We start from the raw sequence: 18,778 nt of genomic DNA, 5'->3' as shown, positions 1-18,778 counted from the left end.
AAGCCAAACACGTTTTGTGGAGGTGACATTGGGGACAGACCTGCTATGTGCCTCCCTGCCTGAGCACTTACGTGGCTCCCCTTCTCTGCCCACCTTTCACACACCAGAGGGGAAGGAACTGTGCAGAAGAAAGGCCCCTTGTTAACGATAGCATGGAAGAAACACATGAGGAAGCTTATCTTTAAACAAAACAACAACCACAGAAATTATTTTGCTAAAATCTGTCTGCTCTACTGTTATGTTTGGGTACTATCTATGAGTATATTGAGTGAGTGAGCAACTTCAAGCATCATCATACTGGAATTCTAGGTCTTTCCACTAACGCTATCCCTCTGGTTAAATCCTATAACTGTCACATTAAATACGGCACAGAGGACAGTGAAAATAAAGATTTTACTTCATGCGCATCATATTAACAGAATGAGCCCAATATATCGCCAGAGAGGGTCATTTCAGAGGGTTCCTAAAAGAGTTAACATGCTAACTACAAACATTTATCTGGCAAATCCATGGAGCAGTATTTCAACTGGGTCAACGAGACCAATGATTTCAACATGACAAGAAAAAATTTGGATTCTGTCCAAAGTCATTATGAACAGGCAACACAATATCAATACAAAAAAGACCACACAGCGCGTAGGTTGCAATCCTTCTATTGATTTTGATGCCAGTAAGTCACATTAAGGATTTCAATTGCAGAAAAGCCATCAATATATTAGCATGGATATATAATGCTTTACAGCTGCTGTATGTACGATAGGAGAGTTATTAAGATTGTAAAAATTGTGCAGAGAGCATCATTTTGAAACTAAGCAACCAACCTTCCACATCATCCATTGAGGAGTTTTTCTTTTTGCACTTTTGATTGTCAGGCAAGATGTATTCCCGAAACCAATCAGAAAATAGATATAAATCTATATAATAGAAATGCCCTGGTTTGTCAGAAATGAGCCGGGAGCAGTCAAAATTCGGAATTGTCTCATATAAAGGCAGGCAGCCAACTGGAAACAAATATTCTCACAGAGCCTTTCCATTACTAACAGCTGATGGATGCTTTGCCGTTTAAAAATACACTCAAATAATAGTGCTTAAATCTAAGTTAAAGTACTTTTACTTGATATTTAATGGATATATCTGAACAATTAAAAAATATATGTGGGAATAATTAAAGTGAATAGTATGAGAAGAGAAAGAACAAGAATAGCCATGTTCTGGCCTATTTCATTTAATTTTGAGTTGAAGTGGTCACTTAATCCCTGCAGGGGGAGAGCCCCATGACTGCTTCCTACCTGGATCTCCACTCCGTAGCCCATGTACACGATGACCTTGTAGGTGCAGTCGGTCGCAGAATGGACAGTAGATATGGCCTGTGGCAGAGCCTGGATAACGCCCTGAGGCCCGCCGAAGTCCATGTTGCAGGACGCTGCAATGATGAAGACATATCATGTGTTGGAATAGGACGACAATGACTGAGGCAGTGACAATGACTGAGGCTGAGAAGGTCTTCTGGACAGTCTGAAAACCCAAGGAATACGTAGAGTTAGATTGATTGCTAAGGCATCAAATTTAAATGTGAGAATCAAGTATAAATCTCGCATTGATTTCAATGTTAAAATAGAGACATGTAACAATTTACATTTGCATAATCAATACTTTACGCTTATTGATTGATTGAATTGTGTACCAAATTTTATGATTGTGATCGAATCAGATGATGAAATTTAATATTTTCTAATGCACAGAACAGACAGGTTGTGGTCTTCTTGGTTTCTTGAGTTTTCTTGAGTTAAAAAGTGATGAGTTTCCCTCTGAAGAAACAAACACTCTCCATGCAAGTCATCTGTCAACAACCTATTACGTGTTGAGCTGATACAATTACTGCCATATTGTATCACACCAACCCACCCACGCACACACCCACATATGTTTAAAACATTTCTGGTTTGCATATCTCACTGGATAAAGCCTTGTGAAAAGACTGTGAAAAAAGAAACTGAATATATTTTGCTGAGTTTTTGTTGCTTTGTCAAAATCTGCAAATCTGATTACCGGTAATAAAAATATTCCAAAACCAAATTCAAAATGTTAAGAAAAATGATTGTTTCCATTTAGTTTTGCAATTATCAATTAGAACATTTCTTCGAAAAAGTTTGAGTGTGCTTATTTTGGGTTCTGCTCTGGACACAATAAAGCATCAGAGTTCTACTCATGTTTTTTGCAGCAGAATGCACACATCTCCCTTCTCTTACCTGGACTAAGTGGGGTGGTCCCCTCGTCCATACCACCGGGACTACCTGCTGATGTGCTGCCGCCCATTGCGGACGAGCCCTTTCTCAGCAGTAGCGGGCCCACCACGGCTGTGTCTTCCCCTGGTACAGTAGTCGTCGTGCTGGCAGTGGCAGTGGCACTAGGAGACACCCGGGCAGGCCGCTCCGTGTCTCGCAACTGCACTTGGGCCGCTCGGTCAGAGGGGTCTGGAAGACGAGGGGGTCCGGGGGTGTGCGCTGAGACGGGGACGGGCCACTGGTCGGGGCGGTCAGGAGCCCCCCCGTATCCGGCAAGTGCGCTCTTCAGCGGTGGAGTGACGGGGAACCGTGGGACGCTCCCGTGCACAGCCATATGCCGAGCCCCAGAAAACTGGCCGGTGGAAAAGGGAAGGGGACTGCGACGGTCACCCACCCCCCGGCCACCCTCACCGTAGTGGGGCCGGGCCCAGGGGCCCAGCGGGGGCTGTTGGGAGGAAGGGTTGTGATAGGGCGAGTGCTGGTGGGGGATGTTGAGCGGAGGGGCCGTGGTGACCATGGGCAGCCTTCTGCTGGTGTCCTTGGTGGTGGGGGCCACGCTGGCGGCCCTCAGCAGGGGGCTTCCCGGGGTCATGGAGAGGCCAGGGCGGTCCTTAGCGGCGGATGCTGTGGATCCAAATATATAGGTGTTCAGTTTATCTGTTTCGACAACAACAGGCCATAAAAATATAATATTCTCTGCCGACATCAATTGCAGTTTTTTATTCAAATTTCTTATTATTCATTGATTGGATTGTATATTCCAGAGATAGGAAAGGGAATACTATGCATGGCACACATTGGATACAAATTGTTTACATTTGCGATACTGTGGGCTTCAAAGGAACAGTATATTAATATTTTTCGGCATTGCTGCACACCAAACCACAGAGGTAAAGTATTTGGTTCACTCTAGGATTTTTTTTAAATCGTGTTCAAATTGGTCTGCGCTCCACTTTAACACGACTGTCACACTTGTGTTGTGGATATCTTCCCATGAGTCGACTGCTGGCCAACGAGACTCTGGGGGAAACCATAAGAGCGCGAGGCGAACGGCGCTTGTTAAATCGTTCACATCAGTGTGCTTCCTTCCTCCCATACTACCACTTGTAATGACACTTAATATTCCTCGCTAAGCGGATTTCATGAGCCGGGAATATTCTTGTAGCGTAACAAACCATTCTCCCCTCCCCAAGAGCACCTGCCAGATCTAATCGGAGACCCCTTCAGGAGGCTATCATCCGCCGAGGGAAGTCTTATGTTTCTTTAACAATGCTTCATTTCCACCATAATAGCTCCCCCCTCTCTACCAGCTAATAGCAATCTGCTTCAAACAATCACGGGTTATTGTAGCCGCTCCACTTCCCAGCCGTCTCCTTTTCTTCTCAAAGCGAGAGGGTAACGGCTCAGGCCTCTTCCAGACACATCCGGCCCATTGTCGCTTGAAGCATCTTGAACATAATTCAAAAGACCCGACAAAATGTGCCGCATTGAATGTGGGGTATAACTCCTTTCCACAGAGAGCAAACAGGTGTGAATATTGTAATGTACCCATCTTCTCTCTTATAAGTAGTTGTATAAAGTATGATCTCCTTTTGGTGAGCTGTCTGCTGTATCTACATGTGTTTTTTTTAATGTTTGATTACACTACAAGTCAAATTAATTATTGAATCTGAATCATCCTCTGAAAAAAGCAAACGTACCATCATTCTGCCATTTATTTTCCACATTATATCATAAAAGGGTCAGAATCTGAAAAACAATGGGACATGTGGCCACAAGAGCCTACTTTGATGGATCCCCCAGAGCTGGCCCACTGAATCAACCATGAGCCCATTACAAATCCCAATCATTAAAGTTCACAGGAGTTACCAGCAGGGAGACACAGCCAGATAGCAGCCTGAAGGCCCACAACATGTCTATACGAAATAGGGTAAAATATGCACCCACTAGACTATGCTGAGGGTACTATTACGATGACTAATAGATCGAAAAGGAAAGGATCGAAAAGGATTTCCTTCATTCTTCCATTCAGCAAGCAAAAGTAAGAATCAACCATGCCTCTAGGGATTGGTGAAATTAGAGACGGGTAAGGATTGAAAGAATTGTGTGTGTGTCTGTGTGTGTGTGTGTGTGTGTGTGTGTGTGTGTAGGGGTGTGTGTGTGTGTGTGTGTGTGTGTGTGTGTGTGTGTGTGTGTGTGTGTGTGTGTGTGTGTGTGTGTGTGTGTGTGTGTGTGCGTGAATGCGTGCATGCGTGCGTGCGTGCGTGCGTGCCTGTGTGTGTGTGTGTGTTAATATCAAAAGTCCAGTTGATGATAGAGTGAAGCAATAATTATTGGATGAAAGGTAAAGATTGTGTTTCCAGTGTTTGCAGTGTTTGTTTTTATATGCGTATTTGTGTTGACTTGATGCGAATTCGTAAACATAACGCTTTTTTAAAAAGTCTGTTTTTTACATCATTTTTTGTGCAGAATGGATTGGTCAAATAATGCAGCAGCTAACACATTCTACACACAATACTGACCGTGTTTGTAAATTCTGTCTGCAGAATAGATTTTCAGAGTCATTTTTTTTCTCCTACTGAATACAAACCAGGCCCTTGATCCAATGTTGCCTGTAGCAAAATGTTCCCCACTTAAAAATGTCCCTTACCTTATCGATCCTGCACCTGCAGAATAATAGCCAGACATTCACCTTCAAAGCCTTTACAGTAAATAGTTCTAGGTAGCCAACTAACCCTCCATTTACAAACCATTTTATTCAGTCATATTTATTCAAGTCAATAGTTCAGTGTATCGTATGGGACAGTTATCTCTTTGGTCTCTGACAAACCCAGTTTTTCATAAAAAAAAAAAGAGCAGTGCAATCTGGTTTACATTTGCATTTCTCCATGCCATGCGTGGATATTAAAAGAGGAACTACTTCTACATGATACCTTCACTTAAGGTCAGTTGCCCATTCCTTGATGGCCAAGAACAAAGACTATAGGCAGACCAATATCTCATTCTAGCCCTTATCAGTGGATATGCATTGATTTCCAACTTGAAGACAACAAGTCAATAACAACAGTCTGCCCCTAAAAGACTCCGGGACACCTTTCACAAGCAAAGGACAATTTTGTCACAGAAAATCTTTAGACACCTTCAGATGATTTATGCATCTTTGAGGGCATAGTTTAAAATCTCAGGTCCATGAACCAACATTCCCGAGGACCAACAAACATGAAAGTTTCAACCTTACAAATCAACCATTGTTGGAGAGGATATGAAAATAATCATATTTGGGGAATAAAACATGAGATCATATTGAACAATATTTTCACATTTGAGACTTTGAAATAATGAAAAGCACAATCCAGAATTTTCCCTCAACACCAAGGTTTGAATCCAAATCAATCCGCTCGTCATTTCCGCATTTTCCATATTTTGATTATTTTGTCAAAAGCTTCCAGCCTTGAGCCCGAGATTAGCAAAGCCGCCTGACTCTTTGTGAATCTGTACAAAGCCAGTGCAATTAGACACTCTTTTCCCTCACATAACACACTGTAATCCAGACATGCTATTTATTGCTTGGCAGTGACCATAAAAAAAATGCAGAGTGACAGGAACTGTGCTGTTTCTGCGTAATCATCAACAATTCAATGATTTGATGCCATGTTGTGGTGTACGGTGTCCCCTTTGAATTGTTTTAAAACACAAACACAAACAACACTGCACACAGAAAGTAAAATGAGACACGCCTGGATCCATCGGTTCAGTTATGCCTAGAATTGTGATTTATTGTTATATTTATAACAATAATTCACTGCATTTAAATGGAAAAAGCACTCAAAGCACTTTAATAGTTAGTGTGGTGGATGATACTCATCAACCACTACAAGTGCAAAGGTGAGGAATGAAACCATCCAATATATTACACATTTGTGAGTTTCATGGCAGTTGCCAGCCAAGTTTTTGCAAACAGACCAATTACAACTTTTTCTCAAAGGGTACATTAAAGACGTGAAACAATTATTTTCTTGAATGTATCTGAACCTTGGTCCAGGTATGCAGGCGCTGCGGGTCTGTCAGTACCACTAAAGTGTTGTTTTAGAGTGAAGGAAGCTGCGATACATCTGTCACTGTGGATCTACTCTGAGGTGAGTCTTCATCACGCCCTGGATACACCAGCACCAACAAACAACATGTTGACTGCTGACACCCTGCTACAAAACAAAGTGTGATGCCTCAGTGCAAGGAGGGCAGATGTGTACAATTGAACATGATTAGACTTGGAAAGCTGAAAACGAGGCATGGAAGGAGGAGGGAAATAAATGCAGAGCATAAATACAGGCAGACTGTAGAACAGATACAGAAATGCAGGCAGTAAGAGACAAACAGCCAGATAAACAGAAAAAATGGACAGAAATATGGGTGGATGGATGGATGGATGGATGGATGGATGGATGGATGGATGGATGGATGGATGGATGGATGGATGGATGGATGGATGGATGGATGGATGGATGGATGGATGGATGGATGGATGGATGGATGGATGGATGGATGGATGGATGGATGGATGGATGGATGGATGGATGGATGGATGGATGGATGGATGGATGGATGGATGGATGGATGGATGGATGGATGGATAGATGGATAGATAGATAGATAGATAGATAGATAGATAGATAGATAGATAGATAGATAGATAGATAGATAGATAGATAGATAGATAGATAGATAGATAGATAGATAGATGGTGTGGTTATGTAGGCAGAGCACAGTCGAGAACACTTGGCAGAGCAAACAGCAGCAGAGGCGGTGTGTGGCGGTGGAGGGATGACTTGCTGACAAGCTGCAATCCAATTAGATGAAGAAATATAGGGAGCGTTGTGAGGGCTACCAGTGGATGGCAGCCCGAGGAGAAGATCAAGCACTTCACCACCACAGCTGCTCAGTGTATTACAATCTGATGGATCACCTGACAAAAACCTGTGCACGCACACAACCCACATAAACACATACACACACACACACACACACACACACACACACACACACACAAACCCATTATGAACACACACACACAATCAAACAGGGAACACACAAATTCTTAAACAAGCACAACAAACCACACGGTGTCATTTTACATCTCGAAGCACACAACACAACAAGAACATATATAAATGTCTGTCAAGAATCTTGTTTGGTCATTTGGGTTTGGGAGTCAATAGTGTGGTGGAGCTTGTGGACGTTGGTTGAAATGGATGGCGTTCCTTGCTGATACACAAGTCTAGGCAGCATCCACCCAGGCAAAGTCTCTGCAGCCACATATATGTAGCCCACTTTCCTTTCAACTCCCTTCTCTGGCAGACAAAACATACAGATACTGTCTTCCAATGCCTGAAATCAATTGTGCTGTCTGTACCATTTAGGAAGTGAATATTGGGTCTGCGCTTTTCCAAGCTGAATCTGGATGACTAGGATACACAAGAGAAGCCAAAGTACATAGTAGAAAACGAGGAGGACATCTTTCTTGAAACAAGGAAAGGAACATATTAATTGAGCACTCTGTATGGTTCGAGGTCAACAGACTGAATAAGTGGACATGATCATCCTGCTATAGCCAGCAGCATGGCACTTTTGTTTCTTTGAGGAAAAATATAAATAATAATAATCACAAACGTCTGAATATCAATCAGTAAAACATGTGTTCACACACAAGAGTGATTCTCATATATTTCTCAACTCCCAAGGACCGAAGGTAAGGAAACCACGATGTAAGCAGACTCAGAAGCAGTGGCAATATTTCCCGGGGATATGGCCAGCGGAATGTAGAAGTGCCTGAGCACCCCGGCTTCAGGAAGCCCGCTTGTTCCGCCGCTCTTGGGGACGTGGCTGATATACTCTGCGATGCGTTCCACACCGCTGACCGCCTTCAGCCAACTGACAGCCATGAAACTGAGTGTTTACTGCTCTCCGACAACCCGCGATAAGCCCGCAAGACGGTCCACTCCACTCCAACAGGTCGAGGGAAGAGCCTTTCTTTCCGAGTGGCCCCCGGAGCAGACCAGAGCAGAGAAATAGCCAAGGCCACGGGTGATTGAGGCTGACGACGACAGAGATTCAGAAAAAAAAAAGCAAATCAATGCTGTTGTGAAGGAGTTAGACTGCGACAGTTTGACGTTTCAACCAGTCTAATGGGAATACAAGTTGTTGTCGAAAACCATGACTTTCTGACATGTTTCACATGACTGTACGGTTCCAGATGCTGGTTCCGTATTCCTAAGTAGCAAACAAAGCGCATTCACACTGTTTGAGCGTATTTATCCAATGTCATTGTCTTATTTTTGCCTTTTATCAATGTTTTATTGGAAAAAAAATATTATTATTATTATTATTATTATTATTATTATTATAGTATTTTTTTTATGAATTTATCATTTCCTTTGTTTCCGCCATATACATATATATAAATGGCGGAAACAAAGGAACTTATAAATTCATAAAAATGTAACATCACCAACCACGACACGATTTCGGATGCATGATTGAGACTTTTGATATTTCTCACCCCAATTTTTCCATGTTTGTCCCAATATGCATATCATGGGAGTTGGGACCCCAAGTGGGGTCCCGGCCCCAAGGATGGGAACCACTGGCTCATACTGTGCAGGCTGTTGGCTCTGTGATGGCTCATGTGGGATGACAGGTGTGAAATGGAAGGGGAACGTAAGGGACTGTCAACATGCAGCTACTCAGAGAGGGGGAGGATAGAGCAGCATCAGGGCCTCTGAACTTCAGATGGAGCTTGATGTTGCTGGCAGAAAAGGGTCATTGAACAGGAAAAAATACCTTACAATATTGTTTTACATTACAATATTTTTGCTTTCCTCAAGCACAAAAATGGTGCTGGCCTTGATTTTTCCATGTGCATCCAAGCCATGAAGTGTGGACAGAGATGGCAGTGGGGATTAGTCTCCAAGAAAAACCATGAGCAAGTTGTACTGGCTTCGGGAAGGAATTCAACCACAATTGACAGGTTGTAAATTGAAGTGCCTGGTTAAAGTGTTAGAAAAAGAGTAGAATGAAAGAACATATATATAAATATCAGGACAGATATCAGGAAAATAAATAAATATACATGAATAATAAATATCAACTATGCATAATAAGAGCTAATAATGCGTTAATTAAGAGCAAAGACATATGTGTCATGTAGAACTCATAGGGATGAAAGAGACAAAGAGAGACTGTCTCCTTAGCCAGAGTGCAGCAGGGCTGAGGGCTGTCCCTGTGAGTGATCATGAGGCTCGCCTGCTCCCTGTCGCTCCTATCGGGTGCGATGGCAGAGTCGTTGGAGCGGCAGAACCTGACTATTTCTGTCAGCCCTCCAGATAACCAGAACCAGACCGAGGAGGGGCTGATTCAATTGGAGGTGGGCATGCAATCTTGACGCCCTTGAGTCCCTTGTCTCTGTGAAACGGTGAGCCTGCCTGAGATGGCTGAAATTAGATAGCTGATCTGAGATAGCTCCTCTGAGATAGCTCCTCTGAGATAGCTCCTCTGAGATAGCTCCTCTGAGATAGCTCCTCTGAGATAGCTCCTCTGAGATAGCTCCTCTGAGATAGCTCCTGTGAGATAACTGATGTTAGATAGCTCCTCTGAGATAGCTGATATTAGATAGCTCCTGTCAGATAGCTCCTCTGAGATAGCTCCTGTCAGATAGTTGATCTGAGATAGCTGCTCTTAGAAAACTGATCTGAGATAGCTACTCTGAGATAGCTTGTATGGGATGACACATCTGAGACAACTTGAGATGGCTTATATATGAGATATTTCTTCTGAGATAGCATGTATGAGATATTTATTCTGAGATAGCATTTATGAAGTACCTCAACCAGTCCTAACATTGTTGAGAAAAATAATATTTTCTGCTGTAAGGAACCTTTTAACTAACTTCAATGTTTAAATATTGACAAAACATTTGATGCAGTGCTGTGACAGCAATGGCATCTTACCATGAGTCATGCTGGGAAAGTTTTGGGCCTTGCTCAAGAAAGCAAACACAATTACTGAATCAATTATGCTCTGCTGATTGCTCTTGATTTATAATTACTGAGCTGGGGGCCTGGCTCGCTTTTTTACATTAATTCAATAAGCTTGTTGTGCTGCTGGTTGATTTGATGTTGTAGGAGGCTGCGCAGGTGCTTGTCCTCGGTCCTAGTCTCATCCTGTCTGAAGAATATCTGGTACACTCAAAAACACTTCAAGATATGCATTTACTTTGCATTAGCTTCTTAAATAAATCACTACAATATGGCCCCTATTTTTAATCCTGTTTTACAACAAGGTAAAATGTCCTTTCAAATTTAAAGGAAATAATTGAAGTTACAGAAAACGATGTTCAAATACAATACTTTAACCAATTATAATACAGTCAGTGTGTGTTTCATGGTAGCACTGTAACTTTCTATCAAAAAGCAGCTATTGATTACAATTCTGTTAGACATGTTTTCTCTTTAAATGGGAACTACAAAGGTGCACTGTACATTTCCTTGCTAAAGTCACTTGCTAAGCTGGCTGTTAACATATACATACAACTTAAAATCATTATTATTATTTATTTTTTTTGTAATACATATCATGCTGTCATTTCATTAGAAATTGCTTTTGGATTTGAAATAAAATGTTGTGTTTGGAGAACCTCTGCTCTTTAGTCCAATCGGCATTATGCCAGAAAACTGAAAAAAGACCATCCCCTTCAGCGATTGTCAGTATACTGCCTACCACATTCAGGTCTTCCCATCTCTTCCAATCTTGACTCAGTCAACTGTTTCTGAATTGGGTATACTGTGCAGCATCCCACACGCGCGCACACACACACACACACACACACACACACACACACACACACACACACACACACACACACACACACACACACACACACACACACACAATTACACAAACACACACACACACAGACACACACACACACACACACACACACAGACACACACACACAAACACGCACACACAAACACGCACAATGTAATGTCAGCATCACTTTGACCAATGGCCCACTTCTGCACTCTATCACGAATAGATAAATACTTGTTCACCAGATACTGACAACCATAAAGCAGCAAATCATGAGAAAACTAAAAAAACTCTGGGGAGTAAAGCAATTTGATTCATGGTTCATCCCTGCAAACACAGTGTTTTATGTTTTGATATGTCTCAAAGCCATGAGCAATATCTAGGCCTCTAAAATGTGACTATATTTTATCTCCTCCTAAAGATGATGAGGTTTTCATTTTGCCAACTGTATAGTAAGCTGGCATAAAGGCGTTATAAATTAAATTATATGGCATAACTAAATGGATATTAGTATTATATTAGCCAGTTCACTTCAGCAAATGTTCCATTGATAATTTATTATAATGGGAGTCAATGGGGAAGAAATGCAGACGTATAGAAACTGTGCTTAAGCAGGTCTCTGCAAAGTAAAATCCCGCTTTGGTGACAGGGGGGCGCTATAACTGGAAATCAAACCAAAAAGATCAGCCCCGTTATTCAATCAATCACAAGTGTGCTTTAAAGTGGCGCAGGGACTTTGAGCTAAGTGTTTGCTGAACAAATAAATAAAATAGTTGTAAGAAATTAAAGTAAAGACTGGTAGAATTTACCTCAGGCAGCATATTTTCATCATGAAATCTTCTGACAGTGTTGAGTGATATTTCATGCGTATCACTAGTGATAATGATGGAGGGCACCAGCCATATTATCTAATTGAACCAAAATAATCAAAAGCAAATATAATAACCTATTTGCATCATCAACATTTCTCTGAGGAGCCTTATACTAGGGATAATGTTGACCCCGTTGGGACACTTCATATTGTTTTTGAGCCATTATTTAAGAATAAGCTTTTATTGTTAACTTGCTCGTTGCACACCATCCATCCGCACACACTCCCAGTCAGGGGAGGGCACCCATCACCAGCTGTGAACCAGGTCCGTGGTCTGAGACTAACTAAACAGGGCATATAAATCAGTCGCAAAACCGGCTTCCAACTGCACGATTCACCTTTTTTTTATTACAAAAAGGTGTTCTTTGTTTACCGCAATAGATATGAGGCTCTGCTTTGCATAAAACCTATTTTAAAAGCCTCAGTATAACACAGCTTCTTTTTTGGGGTTTCCTAAATTGAAATAAAATCCAAAAGGATGTTTGCTTGCACTTAGGACATTTGAGGGGTAAACTTGTGCAGTTCACTGTTCAGCAGGGTCAAAGGGTTAATCTGATAAGAACTGCTCTTATCAGAAATACGGAATAGCTCTTCCCCCTGGGCCAATAGCATTATCTTCCTATTGGTGTAGATCTGGTTTTCAACTTAGTTATTTACTAGGGTTCATGTAAAAGAGAGTCTGGGCAACTGGAATTTCAGCGATAAGAATTTTCAAGACCCTGCATGGAAATCACAGACGACAGTATCCTGTAATGGCTTGACAGCATTTAACAGGACTTAGCTTGACCATGAACGTGATTAAAACCCTTTTATTCAGGCAACCTTAATTGAAAACTTCTATTAACTATAGTGAGTTGATCGTCTTCGTTTAGGGCATTATTTTCTGTTGAAATCTCAGTTGTATTTTCAAACACACATTGCTTAAATTCCATTTGCTTTTCTATGTTATTCGCTATTTCACTCTGCAATCAAGATTTCCACGCCCCGACACAAGCAGCGTAAACTGGAGAGAGCCAAACAAGGAGAACCATTAAGTGAGGCTGCTGTTCTGTCTCAGTAAACACAGGGAGCGTAAAGGGATTTGATTATTATCCTCTGAGGCCAGATACTGCAAATCCAGCCCCCCCCCCGGCCCCCCACACCAGCTCCTGTTCCAAACACACACACACACACACACACACACACACACACACACACACACACACACACACACACACACACACACACACACACACACACACACACACACACACACACACTCTCTCTCAAACACACACACACACGGCCTGGTGAGTAAGACCGGAATGTTAATGAAAACTGAGGCTTGTGACATTTGCTGCTGAGCTTTCCGAAGCCAAAGACTCAATCACAAAGACTGCTGGAGGGTCAGAATTGTGCCCGCTGAACAAGGAGAAGATAAAAGGGTTTCACACAATTCTTACAAATGGCACACCACAGATTGGGAGGCTGTGTCATTACAATTGCCCTACTTAGTGGTGCAGTTGCATGGGATTTTTTTTTATCACAATGGCAATCATTTCTGAAAAGTAAAAAACCAAAGAAACACGCACGCACACACACACACACACACACACACACACACACACACACACACACACACACACACACACACACACACACACACACACACACACACACACACACACACACACACACACACACATAAACACACGATACAATCAGCAGATCTGTGTCCAGTGAAAGAGAACTATTAATAATGCTTGTCGAAAAATCCTCTTAGTAGATCTTTGCTTAAAACAGATCTTTGCCTACTACTGCAAAATATTGGGTAACACTTTAGAATAAGGTGCCATAATAAATAGCAAACTAGTCATTACCTAACCCTTTGTTAATATTTGTTAATTGTTACTAAAATATCTATTTGGCACAAGTTAATAGTTTTTCCATCATTAATTAAATATTAGTTGTTTGCCCTTACCCAACCCTACACAACCCTAACCCTAACCCTAACACACGGCCCTAACCCTAACACGCGGCCCTAACCCTAACCCTAACAATAACACAGCCCTAACCTAACCCAACCCACGACCCTAACCATAACCAGCGACACTCTGTGGTCAGTGAAAAAAAACAATTAACTTGTGCCAAATAGATATTTTAGTCACAATTAACAAATATTAACAAAGGGTTAGGTAACGACTAGTTTGCTATTTATTATGGCACCTCATTATAAAGTGTTACCAAATATTGTCTTTCAAAGGTTTCATTATATCTCTATCTTTTACAATGAGCTTGAGCCTTGAAATAAGACATGATGTAAATTGTTTCGAAGATAACGATTTCATTAACCCCCCCTAGTTGCACTTTGAAGGTAATTGCCTGTGTAACAGTTACTATGTCGCAAGGTTTTAAAACAATTATGAAAGAAAATGCATATCAGTATCAGCATGTCATCATCATGGCCCCCTGCACCTGGGATCACACATATAAATACTTTCCACGGAGTCACGTTTGCTATTGAGCTGTGTTCAATGTATTAAGTAAAGCCCTCTGGATCCATTCACTGGGCAATGATTCCCTTTAATTAAAGAGTGCACTGAGCGGACCGGGGCACCTCGGGGGACGACCTTACTGGTCATGCCACGCTCAAAAAGTCAAACACTGGTACAAGTTAAAGATCCGCTTTAAAGCTCATTAATCCAGCAGCCCAACCTTTTAGCTAGTGGCTCCCAGGGGTCTCAGACGGGGATTGGGCCTGACCGGTATTCCCTAAAGGAATATTGAACCACAATCTCAGAGAAAAGAGGGGAGCCACTTGGTGACTCCTTTTGGTACGTAAAATCATCAAGCAATCTCAGTAGCTACTATTCCAGCCTACTATTCCAGCCTTCCAACCTGAACAGAATAGCTTGTTTGTTTATGTCATCTAAAACGACCCATATAAACACTTGAGCCCCTTAGCGACTCTTTGAAGATACAGCAACACATCACAAGGTTAGACAAGGTTATGTCTTGCCGAATGTCTTGATTTATTCTCAGTGGAAAATGGGACATTTTAGGATAGTTTCAGCATTAAAACGCCTTTTGATATTATTTCTAGCGAAGAAAATGGTATTTTACTTTCGTAGTCTTGAATTAGTGAATGTATATGATTTTCAACATGATCCAACATGGTCATCCATATGGACGCTGCTATCCCTGATACCAATCAGCTTGCATGTTGTTTGAATCGATGTCTTTGCATTGTGGAGTCATCTGAGCTGTTCAGGGCTGGTTTACACTACTGAGGATGTTCTGATGATGAGTTTTTTATGGAACTTCATAGCATAATATAATAAAATATAATATATAAATACTTTTAGTTTAACAGGATAATTAGGAAAATTATTAATAAGATATTTTTCTTTCAATAAAAGTTTCGATTTTCGAGGAACATGGATGAAATATGTATTCTTCCTCTTTTTGGACAGCTTAGGCCAATGTAATTCTGTTGGGGGAAATGTAACATTAACTAACATACTAACCCTATATACATTCACTATTGATACAAAAGTCATAAAAACGCATTTAAATGCTGAAACTATCTTAAAATGTCCTATTTTCCAAAGAGAATAAAACAAACATCGTCTATTTTGTTTTGGCAAGACAGAGCTTTGACATATGTGACGTATTGCTGTTTCTCTGAACAGTCGACATAAACAAACAACCTATTCTGTTAAGGTTGGAGTACACGTTGACTTTTCAGCATTGGTTTGTTCCCTCAGTTGATTGAGCCTGTTGCCTCCAGCCCACCACAAGACAGTATCGCTCAGTCCGTCTGAACTCTGAAGCGATGCCTTGACAGCTGGTATTCCTCCAGGGGCCAATTGAAAAGGTCTGAACCTGAATGGGGAAGATTGAACTAATATGCCATCTGAGGGCCAAGGCAGGGCTTTACCTCCCCCCTCCCTCCCCCCTCCCTCCCTCCCCCCTCCCTCCCCCTACACTTCCCCACACGTCCCCACACCTCCTAATGGAAGCCTTGGGCTCGCTGAATGATGGCTGAGCATTGAGTGCTGCACTGCCATTTGTTTGGAATCATAAATAATTTATTTTGATGAGGAAAGCTGGTAGACAGAGAGGTTCACAAACATCTCATGCACATGCATATGCATTAAATACCTGATTACATGTTTACTTCAATCGGGAGAAGTACATAGGAATGATAATTCAGCGCAGACAAACATGCAGCGTTTTATTAATACTCTTCGATAAATTGTTTCACACGGTTATCTTAAAAGAAAGGAACTGCTTTGACGTATGTCAGCAAGAGGTGACCCGAGTAAGATGATGACACAGCTTTCCTTTAGTGCCCCCCTCCTCCCTCCTCCCTCCCCCTCCCTCTCTCTCCCTGTCTGACACCATCTTAATTTCCTGTGACATGTGGAGCACTAAATCAGGATTCTATCAGTGCCTATATGCTTGGCTAAACCAATCGATAAGGTTGTATAGCATGTTAGCTCAGGAAAGAAGCATTCCTAATGCATGCCAAGGAGGACGGGAGCCGACCCCCTGGAGCATGAGGGCATCTCCTGTTTGGTCATGGGCAAGATATTTCAACAAAGAATATGTTTAGTTTAATACATTCAGCCACAAGGTTGTTATTGACAAGAGGTCAATTAAATTGTGGTTCAGATGGCAGCCGCATATTCAGAAAATCTTTGTTTATGTAGGGATGCTGCATTTACTACCCATTTAGCCTCAGGGTTTTTGCAAAGCTCTCTTTTCCCCATCAAGCTAATGGTGTTTTCTGGAAAATATCCAGCAGAGAGTCAATTTGATCCTTTTCAGCAATAATAAGCAAGCGTCTGGTTGCAACTGTGCAGGCATTACAGTAGTCCAACAATCACAATCAAGACTCTGATGATTAAGCCGGCATGCTCTCGCACATATAAACACACCACCGGTGTTGATGTAGGACAAAATAACCTTTTGACCACCAAACAATAATTACCATTACTGGGATTTAGGCTTATTCTTGTTTTGTGACCTCTGAGAAAATAAATACTCAAGTCGGGCTCAAATTTGGCTGACGATTCATTAAAGGGGTAGTTTGGAATTTTGGACATAGGGCCTGATTCCCAAGTGAGCATTGGTATTCTATATCACTGGAGACAGTTTTCAACACATTTCATTCAGTCCTTCTAGTTGCAGAGTTCTCTCGTGCTAGGCTAGCGCACGTCAACGGGCAATGCTAGCCTGCTATTAAAAACAGTGTTACCCACTCCACAGTACACCCGAGGTAAATCAATTATAACGACAGACTATAAATTTAAATGTCTGTTTATAGAATAATGTTAGAAATAAAACCAACCTTGCATTGCATTGCATTTTGAGGGAATTGCTGGGTCTCAGCAGCAGTGTTATATTCCTGGTAGTAGGCTACGGCAGCGGCGGACTGATACCTAGGTTACCGGCTCTAGTTTTTTTTACCTGGCGCTGTCATTGCTACAAACGCGGAGTACAGTGAACGAAGGAATTCTATCAGCGTATTCAATTAACAAGATATGGACACGTTTGGAGGAGTTAGCGATGCATCTGCTTTTGAAGACGATTATGAGGAATTTGTTGTATCCAACGAACCGTACATGTACGAGCCGGTGTTTTGATGTCCAAGCCAGCAGCAACAAGCCACAGTTGAGTCCTTTCTGGATCTCGCACTGGAAATTGGTGGAAACTTTGTGTGGTGCCCATCTGTAGCGTTTATTTCTACAATTTCTAAAAGCACACTGAACCACCGTGTTGCCCGTCGTTCAATTGCGCTTCTGTCCCACGCTTCTCTGTTTACGTTCTTCTGTCGTGATTCGGTTACAAACCTAACCAGCGCATAGTAAAATCCCGCTTCTGCTGAGAAAGTAGTCCCTCGATGATTCATGCGAGGCAAGGTTAGTTTTATTTCTAACATTATTCTATCAACACAGACATTTAAATCTATAGTCTGGCGTTATAATCGATTTACCTCGGGTGTCTGTGGAGTGGGTAAGACTGTTTTTAATAGCAGGCTAGCATTGCCCGTTGCCGTGCGCTAGCCTAGCACGAGCGAACTCTGCAACTAGAAGGAATGAATGAAATGTGTTGAAAACTGTCTCCAGTGATATGGAATACCAATGCTCACTTGGGAATCAGGCCCTATGTCCAAAATTCCGAACTACCCCTTTAACTTACTCTCTTGTAATTGTGGCAAACTTTTGGCTATTCTGTAACAAATTAATTAAATTCTACTCATGTGTTAACATGACATTGTGTGAACAGTTCTGTATATAACTGTAATGATTCTGTTTAGTGTGAATGGAATCAACGTTTTGCCTGACAAACAGATAAATCAAAAGATGTGCGGAAAATTTAATTTTTATTCAATTTTATATTAGGAAGATACATTTTGTTGTATGAATATGATAATCTGTCTGAACTCATGTATGTATATCAATAGCACTGCAACGTTGAATGACTAAAAGGATGTTTTGGGTATTTACAATGCCAACAAGAGTTATAAAGGTCCTGAACTCATCAGCCATCCACCAACACCAGTAAAGAAATATGGCTATCACTTCTATTATGGTCCATTCAGTGCATACAGTGAAGTTTCTTTGCAAGGTCAGCAAGGATCTTGCATTCCCAGCACACAAATGTGATAATCCCCCCTCAGTGAGAGGTCAGCAGGTGAAGGAGTGCCCAGGAGGATTGTGTGTGTGTGTGTGTGTGTGTGTGTGTGTGTGTGTGTGTGTGTGTGTGTGTG

At 41.7% G+C, this 18,778-nt stretch overlaps 1 protein-coding gene across 6 annotated transcripts in view; it reads right to left on the bottom strand.

Moving 5' to 3' along the window:
• Positions 1–18,778, bottom strand: part of sez6b (seizure related 6 homolog b) — a 64,690-nt gene that overhangs the window by 35,458 nt on the left and 10,454 nt on the right. For all 6 annotated transcript variants that reach the window (XM_060074856.1, XM_060074852.1, XM_060074854.1 and 3 more), the window contains exons 2-3: positions 2,250–2,909; positions 1,290–1,423 (exon numbers count right to left, since the gene is read on the bottom strand). In XM_060074856.1, coding sequence (XP_059930839.1) covers positions 1,290–1,423; positions 2,250–2,909 — 794 coding nt within the window. The remainder of the gene's footprint in view (positions 1–1,289; positions 1,424–2,249; positions 2,910–18,778) is intronic.

This window comes from Gadus macrocephalus, chromosome 16 (genome assembly GCF_031168955.1).
Source record: "Gadus macrocephalus chromosome 16, ASM3116895v1".
Taxonomy (NCBI): domain Eukaryota; kingdom Metazoa; phylum Chordata; class Actinopteri; order Gadiformes; family Gadidae; genus Gadus; species Gadus macrocephalus.
Note: the sequence above shows the minus strand (reverse complement) of the source record. Positions and strands in the feature narration are given on the sequence as shown.